The 21,563-nt window shown below is 45.4% G+C and overlaps 1 protein-coding gene across 3 annotated transcripts in view; it reads right to left on the bottom strand.

Moving 5' to 3' along the window:
* The window catches only part of grid1b (glutamate receptor, ionotropic, delta 1b), a 352,786-nt gene that overhangs the window by 101,200 nt on the left and 230,023 nt on the right, over positions 1-21,563 (bottom strand). For all 3 annotated transcript variants that reach the window (XM_072666603.1, XM_072666604.1, XM_072666605.1), the window contains exon 4: positions 20,140-20,345. In XM_072666603.1, coding sequence (XP_072522704.1) covers positions 20,140-20,345 — 206 coding nt within the window. The remainder of the gene's footprint in view (positions 1-20,139; positions 20,346-21,563) is intronic.

A 21,563-nucleotide genomic window follows, 5' to 3' on the forward strand; every position in this document is an offset into this window, starting at 1 on the left:
TGAAGGTCCAGCATTGACCAATTTTGCCCTGCAGACCAGTGGTGTTCAAATCAAGCCTTGGGGAGCTCTGGGCATTCCTAATTTTCGCTCCAGTCCTTGCCTCAACTGACCATCTGTGGAACTCTGGGGACTGGTTTGAGAACCGCTGCCATGGAGCAACAAGCAACAGGTACAAGACAAGGGACAAGTTGATCAAATGTTGACTGCCATGTCTGCAGTGCTCCATTGGTCAGATAATGGCAATGATGAATGGGGTTGAGGGGGACTGTAATTGCACACCTATATAGCGGACCTAAAAATTAGGTGGGCATCTCTGCCGTTTGACAAGCTCTGTACCTTATGAGTAATGTATCTTCTGGCCTGTCATGTCTACAGAAAAGCATGGGTGACCTTGTGCCACATGACCCGAGTCCACTCTGTGTCCAAGGCCTGGTGACATGAGAAAGTGACAGCGAGACTGAATGTACCTATCCATCTGAGAGCATACCTCCGGACGGGTGATTTTGTTCCAAGGGATGGCACGAGAAAAGTGCAAGAATTGAGCCAGGAAGGGAAAAGAAAAAGGCATTTGTGCATGCAGCAGAAGGAGGGCACAGCAGAAGCAGAAGGAAAGAGGTGAAGATGAGGCGCCAGACAGAGATAGATGATCCGTTGGCAGTGGCCATTTTCTCAGAGAATAGAAGTCGGTAATGGAACAGGGACGATACATAATAAGGTCAAGGAAAGTGGGGCCAGAGAGAGGGACACCTCTGCCCACGCCGGGCCGATAAGAGTTGACAGCTAACTAGATAACTTCTGTGCCATTATGACTCGTTCCCTGAGACTCTTGACGCAACCTCCAACCCCGGCTGGTGTTCCCAGGGCTGCCGCAGTATCGCAAAGTCTGACCCAAGCCTTCACCCAAGAGGTTGCTGAAGAATGCTAAGAGGAAGAGTATGAGCATGGCTGATGAACTGGATGTCGACCTTTCCATGTACTTCACGTTATGGGCCATTTACCTGCCAACAAGTCGATAAGTGTTTGGGCTGATTAGTGCACCACTGCAGTCGCTCAAGCGCTAATCTTAACAATTCACCGCTCATGAAATGCAAAGACGACCGACATCCAAGGAAAGAACTGGGCGAATGGACACGTCAGCAGTGTCTGGTTTCCCCAAAGCTCTGGAAACTGTTCAAATTCCCAGAGGGGCATCTAACTGTGGCTGAGTGAGCATGGGCCGCCAGTTACCTGCCTACACCCTGTGCGGAGGTGAAGGCCTAGTAAATCATAAGAGCTCTGCCTGACAGGACTCGTTCTAGCGTGGCAGCCGCTCTGCTTATACAGCAGCAGGAAGATGCGGGACACCTTCGCTGCACTTGCAAGCAAGTTTTGAAAACTTCTCCTGACCACTGCACAGGAGAAACCCCTATTGTACCACCCAAGTAATGGCTTATCAACAGCTATCCTGTGATCAGAAACTGGGGTAAAGGGAGGCTAAAAAAAAAGACAGGTTGTGCAGCGACTGGCAGGCCAGAGTTTCTAACCCTACACGTATTTGGTGGTCCTATAAGGTATCTTGATCTTGGCCCGTAGTAAGTAGCCAATAGTTACCTTTAGAGTAATGAGCACTGGGTAAATTATTGCTTGTGTGAAGTCTCTTTACTGGCTCCAAACTATCCATATATCATGGCCAGTGAGTGGAAGGAACAAGGTAGATGTTTCTAAGAACGCAAATAGTTCTTAGAAACACCTATCCTCTCAACTGCTTTGTGAATGTATGCACAATAAAGTGTGTACATTCACAGAGCAGTTGAGAGGATCACTGCATTGGTCTACTGAGTTGCTAAGCAAGTGCTGCTGTACGAAATAACTGTCTTTCTCTTGAAGCTGCAGTTCCAGGGGTGTATAACCTCATTTCTAAGGCAGGTATCCATTCAGCCTTGGCACTTAATTGAGTAATTTAAATCCCCTTATCTTCCTCTCTGGACCATGATAAGCCGGTGTTCGGCCGTTGCGCTGGCAGGGGAGGGGGAAAACACCGTCATACTCGCTTTCACAAGGTACTGACTTTTTGTGCTCCCAAAATTCATCATGAGCCACGGAGTGCACAAGTGCTGGATTTAAATACCAGAGATCAAGAGTTTAACCTCCTCTCACAAAATGATAGCTGTACGTTTTTCCTCACTGCCATGAGTCATTCTGCTCTTGCTGTTCCTGTGCATGATGTGAAACACGGAGCCTTGCTCATGCACTACAAGGCAGCCTAACAGATTTAGCTCAAATTATACCACAAGCGAGTTAATGGGCAGGTGTGCTGACGTTCCTTCCCCAAGTTCGTCCTAGAGCGTAGCTTGGCCTCCACTCAAAGAAGCTTAACACAATGCTTTTACTCACATTAATGTTTGATAGTTTTTTTTCCTCCTAGAAATGCTTAATGTTTAAACACCTTGCCCCTCACCAGTGGTTAATACATGCATTAAGTACATGAATAACAGCATGCGGCTCACTGAACTGGAAAGCCACAGCAGAAATGGAACCGATGTGGAGACCGCATGAGCTAGTTACAACAGACTATGTACGGATCCTGTTTACACCTGGACGCTTCATATGAATAGCATGTGGCTGACTGGGACCCTGATGAGATTTCGTCCCCATGCATTTACGCTCGGTAGGCAAATGGGAGTCCTCTCCAGTTAGTGAGACAGATGTCTGGTTGCTAAGTGGCGTGTAATAAGATAATTGACTTATATACAGTCGATTTCCTGTACTGTGCCAATACATAATCATCAGCTCAAAAACCGCAATTATATAGGGGTGCAATTAATGTCTCCATCTACCCATCCATTCACCAATGCCATTATCTGACCACTGCTGACATGGCAGTGGCATGGTGCTTGGTGTGTCTGATGAACTGACCACATTGCTTATACCTGTTACCTGTTATTTGATCATTTTGGCAGCTGTGCCACAGCAATGGTTCTCAAACCAGTTCCCAGAGATCCACAGATAGTCTACCAGCCACGATATCCTAACTGCGGTGGATACCCATGTGTCCCCAGTGGTCACTGTAGCATTTGGATCAAGGGTTTTTAAGATGATGGTCAGCACACATTTAACCATTCAACAAAGTTTGTGTCCAAACTTTTGACTGGTACCCTATTAAAACGTATAAATACTGTAGCAATCAGGCGCTAGGCTCAAATGACCAGTTGTAGAACTCAAAGAGGTTACAGCACCCAGGCAACATGCTCATGTGGGACGCACCTAGGTGGAATGTGGGCTAGGTGGGTTCCAGGTGGGTTCCAAGTGGGTTCCAGGTGGACATGGGCCCTGAATGGGTTTGTATGAGTGTTTTCACTGGGACCCAGTAAAATACAGTGTACAACCCAGATGAGGCCCATGTTTAACCCCTCCTGGTCCCATCCCTGACCCTGATGGGCATCCATATGTGGGGTCAACCTGAGGAGAAAACCTTTTGCGTTCCAGTTGGGCTATCCATACAAGCCCCACATATCTGGTGCATTTACACCTGCAGCTTATTGCTGAAATGCTTTATTTAGGTATAATTCTGATGCATGAAATGACCAAATGTAAACAGCAGTGTCCGTCCCTTTTGGCCTAATGATCAGCTGCTAAAGGGACACTGCATCTATTTAGTAAATTACTAGCTACTGTTTGATGCCAATGTAAGGCTGCTATTAGTAAATCAGTTGCTTTATGCTTTATTTGATTGTTTTATTGATTGTTTACACCACTGTTTTATTGCTTGCTTGTTTTAATCATGATGACGAGGCTTGCAGCTCTCCACATTCCACATGATAATTTTCCGGGTTTAATAAAAGTTTGAAAAATAATTAATTCTTGTCCATAATGCCTCCCACTTGGCAGAGCTATCTCTCCACTGGGAGTCAGCAGATAGCACCAAATGCTAAGAGCAGCTGCATGCTATTGTCCCTGAGCCTTGAACACATGCACATAAATCATAAATATTAATGAGTATTGCTTATTTGAATTCAAGTTATGCATCTTCAACCCCGGGGGCCTTTTAGTCCAGGCAGGACACAATGAAGAACTTTCGCTCGGCTTATATGACACACTTTGCCCTTATTGTTTAAGAATAATGCGGAAATTTAATCATCCTGGACAGACCATTAAGCCTTGCAGGCTCAGCTATGCTCACTTATTTCACTGTATTGCCCTTCAGATGAAGATTAGACATAATGATAGCGGGACTGTAAGACTCAAGCTGCACTCATGACAAACTCCACCAAATTATAAATTATGAAATATAACTGGATGAACCCAGTACACTCCAAAACACACACACACACACACACACACACATATTTAATACATATATCATTCCAGTGATGATCGATTGCATGGCTGGAGCAGGCCCCACAAGCCTCACACCGATTATGACTCTGCTTGGGATGGCAGCGCTGGCCATGGTGCTGACTGCAGAGCTCTTCGCTTCAGCACCATTGTTGTGGACAGCCCAACACTGCACATGGCTATGAGGAGGAGCCACCAGAACACAGGCAACTGGCGTGAAGCCATATGGACCTACTCACTCACAGCCCAGACACCAGTATAATAACTGCCTCTTCACTGCATTTGGGTCACCAGTGCCTGCACCACAGTCCAGAGATGCTAACCACCTTCCTTTCCCATCTCGCTCTCCTGTCTCTCACTCTCAGGTGACTGAACTGCTGCCAGCCGGGCTGCTGAGCACCATGCTGGCTATGCTTCCCCCTGGAAGGTCCAAAAGAGCCATCTCTCCACTGAGCACCCCAGCACACCTAACCCTAACAGTATGCCAAGAAAACCTTCCCAACACCATTACAACATCAGCCTGGACTGTTGGCACAATGCATGCTGGGCCCACGAATGCTGTTGTTGCCAATAAAGAAAATCTTTATCAGACCATGCTTATCCAGTCAACTGTCTGGTGTTGGTGAACCTGTGCTTGGCCACTGCAGCCTCGGCTTTCTGTTCTTGGCTGACAGAAGTGGAACCCTAGCATTTGAGAGGAGCAAACTTAATGAAAAATGTCCTGAAGCTACGTCCTGTGGTCTCGACAACACAAGCAACCCTAAAACACTTGTCCCTGAAGGTTTGATCGATTGACGGAAGTAGGTGAGAAGAGGTCTTGTCCTCTCCTGGAGGGCGCAGAGATCACAAGTTTTAGTTAATGTTAAAAAGCATCACAAATACTCAGAGCATATTTGTCTGTCCAACACTGACAGGCAACCACTAAACCAAGCCTCAAATCTGATGATACTTGACAAGCATGACCACTGAAGAGGGGGCCAATCCTTTCCCAAAGTGGGGACCTCTTGTAACCTCTACCAAAGGACAGAGACTAGTTCAAGGAAGAAACCAAAATACTTACAGTTAATAAATCAACTGCACTTGATGGAGGCTAAAGTATGTAGACAAGCAGCTATACAACATTGTCTTGCTTGAGTCAAGTGGAGGTGATTTGCATTCTGAAGGTGCTCCCTAGGGAGCTCTGTTTTGTTTTAATCACTACAGGGAGAGTTTTCTCAGTGCTTAAAATTCCACCTGGAAAACTCAATTGGACATGCTTAATTACCCATGCCCTCGTTGGCTTGTCCCGGAGGAGGACAGCAAGGGGAATGGGGGGATGGCAGTGATAAATGGTGGGGAAGGTGGGCATGAGGTGCTAAGTGGGCAGGGCTTTCAAAGCACTGGACTCTTTCTGATCCAGAAGAAGAGTCATGGCCAAGACCAAGGCCATAATCAATAAACTATCAAACTACTGTTTAGATGTACAGGAAACTATGGGATAAGTTTGATGGTCTGTCCATCTCCCTGCCTTTACACATCATTAGTTTGGCCCCAGTGATGCCACATCTGTCCATGACCTGTGGTCCAAGAGATCATACACTAATCTGCCATCACATAAGTCCCTTTCATGTCGCCAAAACAGCTTTCACTTTCGCTTAGACTCCACAAGACCTCTGAAAGTATCCGGTACCAAGACTAATGTCTTTAAGTCCTGCAAATCCTGTGAAGTGGAGCCTAAATTTGCAGGAATGAACCTTGCGTGCCCATGACCCTGTTGCAATGTTTGTCCTTCCTTGAAGCACTTTTGGTAGGTACTGACCACTGCATACTGGGAACAACCCAGAAGACCTGCCTGAAGTTTTGGAGATGCTCTTAGCCAGCCGTCCTGGCAAGTGGTTCTGCTTTTCCTGCTACCTACACACCTGATTTAGATAATCAGCTAATGTTCAAGCCCTTAATGACTTGAATGTGGTGTGTTAGAGCAGTGAAACCACTACAATGTGCAGGGCTGGAGGTCTTCCAGGATCAGAGTTTGGTTCTTGTCAAAGTGGGCCCATTTCTTCTCATCACCTTTAAGGACTGACTGACATTAAGGGTACCACTGGATTTGTGTACGTTCTAACTGGTTTATCCAAGTAAACTCTAACCACCATCCCATTACCAGTGTCACCAGTTAGGGAAAGACATTGCTATCTTGACTATGCTAACTATGAAATGCAAAATCATGTTGTCCACTGTTTGGAAGGAAATTTAATTTTTTCCAGCTCTGTAACACACAATGAAACACAATATCTCCCAGGCAGATCTTGGAATACAGCACAGTCAATAGCCATTCCTTACTAAGGCCTGTTGAATCCAGCAGTCCCCAAACAACTGAATCTGTCCTCTGCTCATAATCCCTCGTGTTTGCAGGTTAAGCCACCACTCAGTAACATTCACCGGGGGCTCAGTAACTTTCATCAGGGGTTCAGATAAGTTCTGCCCCATCAGCAATCAAAGTTTTGGACCCCAGCTCACTGCCTGATGGCATCCTTCTTTTTACAGGCGAGCCAGCTGCTGCTAATGTGCTGCCATATTGGCTTTTATTACACACTTAAAGTAGACGACAGCTACTCTTGGGCTGCTGGGGGGAGGAGACTGGCGGGACTTGCCGGGGAGGACGTGGTGCGGCTTAATCGCATCACCTTCCATTGATTACTCATGATGGGGCTCCTAACGCCTGCCGAGCAGTTTAGCATTTTACTGCCGCCCTCAGGAGGGTGTTTTTAATCCCAGGAAGAGGGGAAATGGGTCGAAGCGTGGGTGGGAATTGTCTTTATATATCGAATATTTCTCAGCCTGAGAATATTCAAGACTATTTAGCCTAATTTTGAACTATTTTTTACTTCTTTTAGGAGTTTTTATGGAGTGAAAGTCAAATCCTGATGGATGAATGTTGATTATATCAGGTATTTAAAACGCTAAATTATCTGCTAATGGAATAGATTGTAGGTGTTAAAAAAAGCCCATCCTTAGCCAATTTCTTGTTTGAAGAAATGCTTTTGTGTTGGTGAGGAGCAGTTGTGGCAGATAACACCACAACCTGCCAGGGAGCTACCACACCATATGGCTGGGTGACTATACTGTGCTACACCAATAAGAGTTTTTGGGCAAGACTCACAAAACTACATTGGTCCGCACCTGTCATATCTTGTAAGTCCCTCTGGATGAGAGTGTCAGCTAAATGTTAATGAGTGTACAGTACCAGTCGAAGGTTTGGACAGATTCAAATGTTCGTTTGTATGCTGACAATCATCTAAATAGCCCACATAAGCACAAATGATATGCCCATATATTATATACATTATGGTAATATAATATTTGTATGATGGCCATTTAAGTGTATTTCCTTAGAAAACCAACACCACATGGAATTTGACCAGGGGCTCCCCAAACTTTGGTATATATTCTATTTACAACTTAAAATGACAGAAGTATTGGGACACCTGCTAATTAATTTTTACTAAACTTGATTTTAGAAGAAATCAAGCGACTCTCCTGTTTTTGTCCAGGGAATATACCCCTCTAGCCCACGCCTGGCACAAGGCAGCATGGGGCCAACAGGTTCATGTTTATCTGCTCCAGAGAGTCCTATTCTATTGGCAGTACTTCTCTACAGGGACTAGACAAGCTGTGTGTGTGTGCATTTATACCTATGTGTCAGCAATGTGTGCAGCTTCAAGTAGCTGAATACATTCTTTAGAAGGGGTGTCCACAAACATATGGACATATTGTTTGTACCTGGAAAATGGTCCATGATTAACATGATGATGTCAAATGATGGGACCTCTTGTGAATTTTCCAGTAGTGAGCATCTGTTTCTCTGTGTCGCACACCTGCACACCTCCCATGTTGTTGTCTGGCGAATCGTCCCAGTTTGAGATGAGTGGTGTCAGGCGCGTGAGTGACAGCCATGTCTTTTATCAGTGGCGTATCCAACAGCTACACAAATAGCATATCTTTCCACATGACAAATGACCTCATTCACAGGGCCCACATCCATCTCCCATCTGCGTCAAGGTGAACAGCATACAAATGCCGCTACAAAGAGGCCGCCGTATCCTTCAAACCCTTAATAGATCAGAATCCACTTTCCACCCAGTCACTGTCCTCCAAGTGTTTTCCCATCTCCTGCGCTGCACTCTTTCCGCTAACACTAATGCTGGCCTCATTAGCAGTCCAATGAAGAGTGGCAGGGTGATATCTGAGCACAAATGACAACGTCACACCTTGTAAAACAAGAACCCAGGATTAAAGGATTTTAAGACAGGACACTTCCTTGGCGCCTCATCCCACTCATGCTGGTGTTAATCATTACTAATCGCGGGGATTTGCTTCTCGTCAAATAAGTCCTTGCCGACAGTCCAGGACGGCATCGCTAATTAGGCAGGCCGTAGCGTGCTACAGTGGGCAGTATGAAGTTTTATGAGGAGTTTAATGCACGGGAGGTGAGGGCAGGGCATCATACGCAAGGTCTGGAAGCTGTTCTGAAGATGAGGAAGGGGAAGTGCTGGGATAAGTGCTGGAAATAATAAGAGAAACCTGGATACGAAAAGAGTAGCAAGGGAAATTCAACACTGTTAATAATTGTCCATGTGTGAAAACCAGCCAAGAAGAAAGTCGATGGGGTTCTAATCTGCTTGGAAGTCGCCTGCAAGTTTCAAGGATTCTCCTCAAAGTGTCAATAGCATTATTAATTCATTTCTGAAGTTTGCTAAATGGGGGGCGGGGATGAGCAAGTAAAACAGCCCTCAGCTATTTTAACTAAATACTGAAGCATGCCATGCAAATTTTGGAACCTCATTTACATAGCTGGACCTGGTACAGCATGTATCTTGACATCTGCATGGGTAAACTGTGCATTATCCACTTTCAATATCACAGCAAGTCAAATCTGCGCTATGTCATGGTAACACTAAACTTTTGTCTAGGTGAAGAACCCAGTTAGCACTAGGCTATTATACCAAGCTCAAGGATTATTTGAGAATACCATAGAATGCATTTATAGAGTATTTTATTTAGGTTGTTGTTTGATGTGTAAATAGTAAGAGTGTGACTTTGGTTGGGGTGGAAAATGCTCAGATGCAGCTATACCAGCCTCTTTACCACCCTGTTATTTCATCTCAAAATTAAATACACTGATTTGCCTTTTACAGTGAGCATGTGGGGGGAAAACAACAAAAATCTATAAGCTCTGCTTTTATCGGCTTGTTTGCAGCATCGTTACGGATCACAGTAGCTGCAACATAGCCTAGCCTAGCTTAGCCTAACAGTGTAACGGGAACCAATCGTTTTTGTAAGTGAGTCTAATCGGCTAGTGTTTCTACCGCCATGATATTCTCTTGGCATTGAGTGTGGTTAGCTGAAGAGATCAGTTGACCAGTCAGCTGGGATTTTAACCGTGCTTCCAAGAGGTCGTTGCAAAGGGTGACCATATTTTGGTTTGTGAGAAAGAGGATAACTTTGGGAAACATGGGTGTTGTGTTTGGAGGTCTTTTTGTAGGAGAGGGAGGGAGTTAAATATCGGTAAAATCTGTAAAAAGCCCAGCATAGCTGCAAGGTACAAAATGCTGGGTTTGACTGAAAGCCAGAGCAAGCAAACCTGGATGAGCCAGTCAACTAACCTACTAGCCTGAAACCAGTGGAGAACCCTCTTAAGACCATTCCCTCGACTCTGTGCTCTCAGATATGAGGCTTCATTCTCTAAACAAGCGTGATGTGAGCCTCAGTTAGCCTGCACTGTGGTGTTTAGCCTGCTAACTAATTTATCTAAGCCTAGCTAGCCAGCTACAAGTGCAAACCCAGCAGACCCAGTCTCTCATTTCTCCTTTCTGATCCTCCTAACACCAGTTGCTCGACTTGAGTTTTTATGGTCAGCACTTGGGTCGGTAGCTCAGCAGTTAGTCAGCAGCAGCTGCTCTGGGCTATCTGCTTAGTAAATGCTAGCTTAGGGAGTGGCTACATATTCAAAACCCTATAAAACCTTTGAATTCAGCTTCTGTCCTTTCAACAGCAGCAGCCACTCAAGTCATTCTTGTCTAAACGATAATGCTGTATACCGCCCAACCCTAGCGGTTAGCCTACCGATCTCTCTTTAATCAACTATGCCAAGGTACAACACAGTGTGACATTATAGGGCCTCTTTAAATATACTACGTTTATTAGGTGTTTCCTACTCATGGCTCAGAGCTGCAGATCCTTAACATGGAAACTGCTCCATCTCTCCACCGACCTAGTCAACAAAAAACACAAAACCACGTGGTCACAGCATGCTCTCAGCAGGTGCTCAGGCTCAGTTTCTCTCTGTCAACACCTAAACTCACAACAGACTCAAAGATAGTACTTGGAAATAAGGTTCTCTTGTTTTTGTAAGACTGCACAAATCACAGTGTCCTGGATCACTGACTGCACTCCCTCAGTGGCGATAGCTCAGATAGATCACTCCTGCTGGGTGTTAGGAAATGTGCACCATATCTGTGCGCCATCTTGTTCCTCAGATTCTAGAGTCAGAACCAGCCTTGCTAGGTGATCAGAGCAAGCATGTATGGACCCTGAAAATGACTGCTGACAGGATCGTTAGATAGACAAGTGGATGAGGAGAAATGGGTGAAGAACTACTTCATGGATGCACTGTAAAAGTTCCAGTCTGCTCCATCTCTTCAAGTGAAAAGAACATGTTTACGAGCAGCAGCCCCTTAAAAGCAACAATTTATATGGGTGGGAACTGCTGAAAAGAGTCTCCTGCCATTACTCAGACCTAAGATTTAGTCATCTACGCACATGCCATATACCACAGCTTGACAGCTGAGACGGTTTCGCAGAGCTCGCAATTAGAGCCCATCCCAAGCTGTGACCAGTAAACATGGGCATCGCCTATCTTAGTTTGATCTGACCCATGGCGATCCTTAAGGCATGCCTGTGTGGAAACTACCAGCCTACATGATGCAATCATGGGCAATGCTGAATAAGCTCATTGACAAGCCAGAGTCTAGAGTCCAGGTAAGTGTATTTAAGGTCAAGACAAAAGCAAAAGCAGCCATCATGGAAACATCATGGAAGAGGTGCAAAGATGGGTTAATCCAGTGGTTCTCAAACTGGTACTTAAGAACGAAATGTCCAGAGAGGCCACATTTTTCACAGTGACAGTGTTGGGGGGGGGTTCATGACCACCACGGCCACCGACTCGCTGACACCCACATCAGCAAGTCTGCACAAACCTAATGAAGACCTAGATGTGGTCTCAGTAGGTTGAGAAACATGGGATTTACAACAAAGTTCTGGGTGAATACTGACATCCCCTGTTTGTAAAACCATATTAGCTTTGTAGCTCCAGCTCTATCGATTCAGAATCTGAAGAAAATCAGGCCTTTATCATGCAAGGCTCTGAGTCCAAATTGAGTCAATTCATTTCAAAGTGCTTTTGCTATCGACTTCTGAATCAGACCGATCACCCCTGAGTCCCACATGCTGATCACTTTTTGAGCAAATTATTAGTTTACATTAAAGCCCAACAGAGCGGTAATTACACACCTCAGGAGGGGCGGATTTAGTCAGATGCATTAAAACACTGAGAAGAACAATGCAAACAAATAAGCAGCAGAAGAAAAAACAACATTTCTCTGGCTGCTTCTGGTCTTTGGATCATAAAACGTTATTGAATATGTGCTAAAGTCTGTAATTGCACAGCATTTACAGCAGGCTATGGCTAGGAGTGAGTGGTACTGAATGATGTCTATAATAAAACTCCTACAGTTTCTGTAAACATTACAGTACAGTCTATTTGTTTTTCTTCTCAAATGAGACCTTTTGCCTTTTTAGATTTTACCTTAATATAGTTTTTTACAAAGGTTCTTGTTTTAGATGCAAAACATCCAGCCCTTAAATCGCTCACTCATGCACTCATGTTTAGCAGGCAGCAAGGGGGCGCTGTTGACCATTAAACATTTTTTTTTTAAGGTTTTGCAAACACACACTCAGGCATCGCTATGAAACAGCTCTACAGCGATCCAGTTCTTCCGAGCCCTGGTAGGAAAAGTTATCTTTGAGTGAGAGGAAGAAACCTTGAGAGGATCCCATATAAGACCAAAAGTTGTAGACCATCAGCTTGGTCCAGGCCCGGACACAAAGTGGTCTGACCAAAGCTGACCAAAGGAGGCGGTGTCACAGGTGGTATTAGAGACAATGAGAGAGAGTGGGAGGCAAGCAGGCTGGTGTCCATACTGCCCCCGGACATTCCTTCCACTCTGATGTCCCTAAATGGCAAACTGGACCTCTACCAGCGAGAGCTGATCCATGGCCCCAGCCACTAAAAGGGCAAAACAACACTTGGTCTGTTGTCATCTGTGCTTCTCTGGGGCTTGGATCTACAACTCTACCTTCACTTTTGTATAGTGTCCCCAAAAAGATGAACAGTTGGTCAGGGAAGCTGTGGACATCTCTGTAGTAAAATGGCCATTGTCGGCCCACTCTTTCAGCAGTTGGCACTCAGGTAGCACTGCTGTTGACCCATTCAGAGAGCCTGATTTTAGCCTGTATTCCCAACTCCCCTACTTCTCGGCCAAAATCCAGGAACAGCAGTGGCGATGAAGGACATGCTAGTCAGCTTCTTTTTATTAGTTGCGGTCCACCTTAAGTGGTGTAGCACGATTTAAGGTGGAACAGGAAACATGAAATAGAAGCCAACCTCAGCTTCATCCCAATGGAGGAACTGGTGTGAAACCATTGTGCTATTAAAGGGGTGCCCTCAACGGTTATTCAGTGGTGCAGCCGTTCTGTAGGTGTACAAGGATTACACCACATCTGCCAGCATCCTAAAGTGAATTCACAAAGAACGGATGGATGCTTTTAGCACATGAGCCACCGAAACGCAGACCCTGGCTATTATGTGCCATGTCCTCAGCTGCGTCATTTAAATTCACCGAGCTTAAAGCTCAAACTTGGAAGTAGTATCCGAGTAGTGTTTTCCTCTCTTTATCGCTCTACCTCGCTTTCTTTTTTTTTTTGGCCCACTGTGTGTCATCCCATCCATCATCTCCCAGGCTGCCTGATATCTGATGATCCTCTCTCCGTCTCCCCCAGAGACGGCGGCATTGGCCCAGCCCCTCCTCCTCCGGCTCTGGCTGGGAAAGCACAGCAGAGGTGTTTGGGGAGGGGGGATGGGTGAGACGGGGTGATGGAGAAATGAAAACTGATGGAGCATCCAGAAGGAGTCGACTTCTGGATATGCAGACACACACACACACACACACACATTTAGCAGTGCTGGGAAAAAAGATGAAAAGAGACCTTGAAAGTGTGAGGTGTCAGTGAGCTGAGGGATATCTGGAGAAGGAGAAAGAGAGAGAGAGAGAGAGAGAGAGAGAGAGAGAGAGAGGGTAGGAGAGAATGCTCGAGACGTGGAAGAGCAGCACAGAGAGGAGGAAACTCTTCAAGAAGATCTTCAGGCAGCGTCAGTGACGGAAGTAAATCGGGCCTCCCTGGCGATTGAATTTTTGCCCCAAAGTTGTCTTCATGCCACACTGATTTTTTTTGTTAACTTTTCCAGCAGAACTCAGTGGTTGAGATGTGGGGGTTTGATGTGGAATGCTTCATTATAGGGAAATCTACCAACTCGTATTTATTTACGGTGGTGGTGAATGGAACTAGTCATTGCTTGCCTTGAAAAGGTAAAAAGTAGAAGATCCTTGAGGAACTTTTGGAGGTTCTTCAGTTTGAAACTGTGGAGGAACCTCTTATGGTGCTTTGAGGGAACTCAAAGGAACTTTCAAAACACCTTAAGAGGTTCCTCCACAGTTTCAAATTGAAGAACCTCCAAAAGTTCCTCAAGGATCTACTTTCTACTTTGAACAGTAAGTCAAGGCAAGCGATCACTGGTTCCCTCCCGCCCTACCACCATGACAGAGAACAGTGTCTTAGGCACGAGGCAGTGTATCCATAACATTTGGTGGTCCATTCCCCACCACTGAGAACTCCAATTCTGACTGGGTAAGTTTTTTCCCTAGAATGGAGAATTTCAGCAAGTAATCGGTCGCTCTTCTGAAAGCTGATGCTCCACCTATAAGGACCAAGCCATCATTTCCTGAGTGGCCAATGTGCTCTCAGACTTTGTCCTTAACCACAAGCACATTCTCTGACTTTAGCAAACTTACATCAGTCATAATCACAGCATGCAGGTCTGCTGTGAGTCCTAACTCTGACATCGGCTTGGTGTTCCTGGAGTTTGACATAGAGATGAAAAAACTGGATGAAAAGGCAGTACCATCTACTAGTAAACTAGTCCGCACAGTTGACACAGTGTGTCAGAGCCTTAAGCATGATCAATGGAGGTGTTACCTAATGAGGCAGATGTGTCTCCCTTCTTTTTGAGCCATTCACAAATTTAACGGCAGAATTTGTGCAAGTTTTTACGCCAAATCCTGCCTGTGTTGGTGGTCTGGAATGCGGGAAGGACAAATGTCTTTGCTATGATCCTGATCCTGTCACTAGCTCAAATAAATAAATAAATGATTGCATGAATAAATGGATGAATGAATAACAGCTTACTCGTTTTTTTGAGCTTTTCGCTTTTTACTTGGCGGGCAACTCGGAAGGAGCCAGAGATCCGTAAAACTGCCCCAAAAGTCTGTATCTCACTTTGAGCAGAGGCAGCAGAAAGCTATTAATATTTCAATACCGGGTTATTAAAAGCCTCAAACCCCCCTTCAACAGCCAGGCGTATGAAAATAGACAAGTGCACTGGAGGGAGGCGTAATCTTCAACGATGGGGTCTAAATAAAAGACAACCTCGTGAAAACCTCCACAATTTTTGGAACATCTCCTGCGCTTCAAAAAGCGTCCATCTGCAAAGTTTGTTCTGATCACCACGTACTTCTGCATTTGCTATTCATTTACAAGGACACGCTTTACCCCGTCCTCTAGTTTCCAGAGGACAGTCAGAGGCTGGGTGGTTATTGTCCAGCAGGGACTCACAACCCTATGTGACCGTTGAGTGTAAGCTGCGAATGACTATGTATGTGGCATGAGAGAGAGAAAGACAGCAGGGCATATAGACATACTGGCTGTTAGTAGGATGTCTCTGCAAGCAGGAGGTGTTACCCAGGTTTCGGTCTGTCCCAGTTCACCTCCTTCACTTCTAACAGGGGATGGACGCTTGCAGGTGCCCAGTGGTTTAAGTGTCTGATCTCTCTCTTTAAATTCCTTAGAGGGACAGCAGATAACTCTATAAACAGGGCCAACCCTGAGTCATGGAAGGACAGGCAACTCGACAAGACAGGTCAACATGTCTTGGTAATAAGTTAACACTAGAGAATCAGAAGTAGCAGGCACAGCATTTTGGGGCTTATGTATCCCTTAAAGTGGACGGCCTAGTAGAATGTTTTGGGAATGTACTACTTGTGTTTGACTGGGCTTGCACATCCAAAACCATCACTTTTAATGAAGGTTCATCCCTCTGTGACTTCCAGTACTGCTCAAATTCGCTACAGTGCTACAGGTTCCACCCAGAATTGCACTATTTCTCATTACTTAAACCCAAAATGACCATAAAAAGGTGATTGGTGTTAAAAGCAGGAACAATTGGGCAAGCATAAGAATCTGAGACACTATGACAAGAACCAATCTGTGATGTTCTAGATGACTGGGTCAGACATCAGACAGGTCTTGTGGGGTGTTTCTGGTATGCGGTGGTCGGTACCTAGCAAAAGTGCACCAAGAATGGATAACTGGTGAGCAGGCAACAGGGGCAACATTGGTGTGATCCATTGAGGCCCCAATTCACAACATACAGGGCTTAAAAGCTGCTGCTAGTGTCTTGATGTCTTGGTGCCAGATGTCATAGTATACCTTCAGAGGTCTTGTGGAGTCCATTCCTCGAATGGTCAGATCTGTTGTGGTGGCAGATGATGCTTATAGCTGATCAGTGTATTTTTCTGAACAATTCTACTACATTTACTATAGAATCCTAAAATATCTACATGTGCTAATCTGCTATCTACAGTCATACACTCTTTAAAAAGGGGGTTCATCAATGGTTCTTTAGAAAGGGCAGTGGCTCTACATAGAATTATGACAAATTAATCAACCATCTGGATCCACAATTTTTACGAGTAACCCATTTCAGTACAACATAGGCCTCTTAGTGTATTCGCCATGTGCAGCCTTTTTAGTGTGGATTCTTTCCAGGTTCCCTCCAATTTAACGGTTGCCAATTCCACCTACCTGCTAGGTACCCCCTTCACAATATGCTAAAAAGCTGGGAGGGTGAAGGCGAGCAAGTGCCATTAGACACTTCAATGTGACTAGAGGGAATTGTTCAATGCCAATTCTGTTACATCAGACCCCCACATTGGCTAGCATCACACTATAGAAGAAGAACAGGGAGGCCACCCAGAGAGGCCAATTATGCTTTCTTGCACTCCCAGCCTAACTGTATTCAAAAGGAAACCCAGTAGGGGTGTAGCTGGAAAGTCAATGGACCAATCCCATTCTTTAACTCAGTCATGTTATATGTAGGATGCTGGGTGTTCTAGAGAAAGCTATTTTTGTCCCAGATCTCCACATTATGAGGAAGCAAGGAAGTGTGACAGAATTATAAGGGAAAAGCTACATCCCCCTCGGGCTCCAGGTCCCAACAGGTCAACTGGTTCCAACTTTTAGCTGCTCAATGAAGGGTGGCATAAAGGTCCTTGTATAAAGAGGCAGAGCAGACTAACACCAATCATTATGCAGCAGCAGCAGCATCCTCTGCTGTCCACTCAGAATGTAGATAGAGCTCTTCTTAGCAGTGCTGAGCACCAGCAATCATTTCTGCTACCATGAGACAAAGTGCCAGTTGCTGCCTTTAGTTAGTGATGCATAGTGAGAGCCTATTTTGATCAAAACAAAGGTACAAAAGAGTTATGAGGTCAGGGGTAGATTTTACAGTCCTGTAAAAGCCTAGGACCAAATGATGAGAACAGTCATGCTGTAGCTAAACCCACCCTTAGGCCTGACCTTAACTGTACAGACTTTTCCATTAAAGTGTGATGTAAGAGCTGAGGGCGGAACACAGGGACAAGGGTTTTGGCTTTCACATACTAATCACTGGGTAATAGCGATTCAAGGTCAATCGGTGAAACATGGAATAGGTGGGTTCCCGGTGGGTCCCGAGTGGGTTTGTACATGGGCTTCCCAAATGAGCCACACCGTTACAACCCACCTTAATCTTACATGGATCCCATCTTGACCTCCATCCTGGCCTCCAACCCAGATGGGGCCCATGCTCAGCTTGTGTTGATCCCATTACTGACCCTGGTGGGCATCCATATGTCGGCCCAACGTAGGACCTTTGGACAAAACTTTCTGGTGCCCATGTTATCTAACAAGATTATTATAAGGTTATAATGCAACCACAGTATAGGTCTGGGAGCTGGTGCGGACCATTACCATTACCATTACTAGGTGGTCAGAAGTGAGTATGCAATGTACTTCTGTGTTAAACATTATGTTCTGCTGGGAAAGCACTGTGGATGGGACATTGCTGTGTCCATTGGGATTTTAATTGGATAGGCATAGGAGGACGTAAGCTTGAAGTCAACTATCAAGTAGCACTAGCCTCCTCCTAGCCCTTCTAGCCTCCTATGACACTATATCAGTACCAACATTGGGCAAGGTGGGTGGAAAAACTGATGGAGGGAGCCTTTCTCAAGGGCCCAGGACCTAGGTATCGCACCCACAACCCTGTGATCAAAAACCCGGTGCTCATTATAAGTGGCAGCTTTCGAGGTTTCAAGTAATTTCTTTGGAGTTCCCTGACAAAAGCCCAAGTAGAAAATCAGCAATCGCTTGCCGTTGGCTCTGCTTTTACTTGGTTGCCATGTGTGAACTCTTAGGGGCATTGACAACAGGTAACTGGCCTTCCAAATTTGGTAGAAAATATGGTAACTAAAGATTCCAGGACCAAACCTAAAGCCTCAGGCATTAAGACTACCAATCAACACAACCACACTAAGACAACAATGAGACTGGTTTCAGATCGGTCATGGAAAGCTTCTTTCCAGATTTTCTGCCATTTGTTCTGTTGTTTCTAGACTTACTAGCTCCCTGGTAGGCAGCAGACAGGAGCAGGGCAGCAGTGAAACTGGGTGGCACGGTAACTGCAAACCAGCCGGGACATCTCTTTCAAAAGAGCTTCAGCTGCATCTCGGAGCTCATCAGGCTGGCCTGTCACGGCTGACAGCAGAAACAAGACAGCCGACTCGTTTTTCTAAAGGCCAAAGCGTAGCCTGTCTCACATGCCCCCTCCCATCCCCTTTACACTCATGCACGCACAGATAGAAGCCCTCCGATGCTGAAATGGACAGAGGCAGCAGACGTCAGGATTTACACACACTGGTTCTTGTTTATCCATGTCTTTCCAAGAGTACAAGGCCTGATCTTGGAATGTCGGACCAGACATTGCCTTTTACCTACACTCAAAAAGTGCCTTGAAGGGTTGCTGGGTGCTGCCATGGAAGAACCACTTCATCCCTTTTGCTTTTTTTAAGAACCATGTCTGAAGAGGAGATCTGAAGTGTCTGAAGAACCAAATGTTAAAGTTCTATTCCAATTTGAGGCTCCTTCTTGAAACACTGACATCAAATGTGGAGGTACTGTTGAAATTTTACAGGTTCTTTATGCTCACACTTTAACAGACATAGTTCTTCGAGGAACCATAAATTGAAAAGCTATTTTAGGGAACCAAAAATGGTTCTTCTGTAACATTAAGCCAGGAAATCTTTGGGATTCTTGCTAAATAATGCTCCATAAAAGTGCAATGACTGGCATTTTTTCATTCTTTTTGACATTCCATAAATTTCAATTTCAATAAACCCACCCCATTCCAGAGCTGTTACTCAAACAAATGAATGGTAAATGATTACTAGTGAACGTGATGGCATCTTCTCAAAGCTGTAGGTACAACCTCACCCCACTCATTTCCTCAGATCCAACTAATTAGCAAGCCTTCTAACTGGGTCGGCTCATTTTCTTAGCACCGAAGCTCCGTCACGTGACTGGCACCGGAGGAACAGCATGGAGGGACGCTGATTGCACATCCATCAGATGTTGCCCCTCAAATTGGCCTTCCTCGTTTTCATCCTCACCACACAAAGTAAAGCAAAAAAAAAAAAAAACGAATCCCAAAGCGGCTGTCGTCACAATCTCGCTTGCAAATGACAATCAGGAGAGTCTCCAGCAGGCCGAGAAAAAGTGCAGTACTTCTAAAATTATCCCTTCCAAAAATACGGTCGAGCAAAGCCGTGACATCTCCATATCCATATGCATGAGCACGGCACTTTTTCATTCTGACAGCCGCGGCTGGTGCAGAGCCAGCCAGGCTGAGGGCTGTCTGTCGGTGGATGATTGGAACGGCAGTGGGATGCTGGTCAGATGGCACTCCACAAGGGCCTTATGGGGTGCTAAGTGATGTGCGATGCTGGGAAATGCTGACCTGAATGCATTGGGAGTGTGTGTGTGTTGGGTGGGAGGCAGTGGACAAGCCCACAGAGAGATGCAGGCTATGAAGGTCTGGTTGGGCCTACAGACATTTGTAGCAGTGGTAGCAAAACGAGGCCATGCCTGGGCGTGGGCTGTGGAGTGAGCGTTTGAGGGGGAGGTTTGGTTCGGTCTGGTCTGATAGACAAGTGTGGGTCCACGTTCCTCAAACTTAAACATCACTACACACAAAACAAAAGTCTCTCAGAATCTCTCAAACTAGTCAAATCTCAGAAATCTGCACACTGCACCACCTTCACCTTCAGCATCACACAACCACAAGGCAAGCGCACAGACCTGGTGGATGAAGACCTGAGCTCCACGAGGACTCAGCAGGAGGATGGCTCTTCTCAACGTGTCCCTATAGCGATTCAGCTCCTCCGTGCGCATGCTGGTGAACAGGCTGGAGAAGACACCGCTGATGTTCCTGTCGACCCTCTGCAGAGAAACATCCAGGCCTTGTCTCGATGTCTGGTCCAAGAACCCCTGTAGTCCACGGATATCTGTAAGGTAAAGAGCACATTGGTTAGACCAGGTTAGGACAGCCTAGTAGGAACATGAAATGTACATGAAATCACGCTGGCTTCAACTTCTCCTACTACAATAAATGGACATAAGTATTAGGACGGCTGCACATTCACAGTTTCTTCTCCAAAACCAAGACCATTAAAACGAGTTTCTCCTGCTTTTGTTGGAGTAACTATCTTTACTGTCCAGGAAAAAAAGGCTTTCTACTAGATTTTGGAGGAGCATTGCTGTGATGATTTGATTGCACTCAGCAACAAGAGCTAGTGTTAGTGAGGTCAGGCTGTTGGATGATCACCACCCCACATTACTCCTCCCATACTTCACAACTCATGCCAAGAGTATTGGCTGGAGCTTCATCAATCATTTCACAGAACAATGCTCAATGCTTTATACCCCTCTAACCCACGTCTGGCATTAGGCAGCATGGTGCCAATAGGTTCATGTTTTTCTGCTCCAGAGAGTCTAATTTCTATTGGCAGTACTTCTCTACAGGGACTAGACAAGTTGTATGTCAGCAACGGCTGCAACTTAAAGTAGATGAATGTATTTTTTTAGTAAAGGTGTCCACAAACATCTGGACATATAGTGTACATTGGAGCTGTTCAAGTAGTTTTAGTTGGAAACAACATGAGCACCCTGTTTTTCCATCACCGAAATAGAGAGGAAGTGTATTTAGCAATAGAGTGTGAGCATTAGGAGAATTAGCTTTTTATTTTCAGTATTTTTTTAGGACCTACAAGAAACAAATGAATGTCACATAGGGTTCCGGGGATATTTTAATGGATCGGGTATCTGCTATTTTAATCCTAATCCAGTTCCGAGTCTTCCCTTTAACCATGATGTTCACATAGCGCCTTCTGGTGTCCTCAAGGCACCATTAACTGCCGTTATCCCCAGTTGGCGGCTGAAGTGTTGATGTTCTCAGGATTTTTCACCCCAACCAACACCACACACTTACTGTTTCTACCTCAAACAGCAACTCAAAACACCCAAGGAAGGCATTCTCAAGCAGTCCCAAGCACAGGGCCTGTCTGGTCCAGTCCAGGTAATTACGGGCAGTGTGCGCTTCACTCTGGGCAGCAAATCACCTGCCACGGCAGTCTGCCGTGGAAGGGCGGAAATCAAGGTGGATTGTGGGGAAATCTGTGCCCTCCCTGTTGTGCTCCTGAAAGCCTGTTACTCGCTAGCATCAC

The sequence above is a fragment of the Salminus brasiliensis genome, chromosome 22 (genome assembly GCF_030463535.1).
Source record: "Salminus brasiliensis chromosome 22, fSalBra1.hap2, whole genome shotgun sequence".
In the NCBI taxonomy this organism is placed as follows: Eukaryota; Metazoa; Chordata; class Actinopteri; order Characiformes; family Bryconidae; genus Salminus; species Salminus brasiliensis.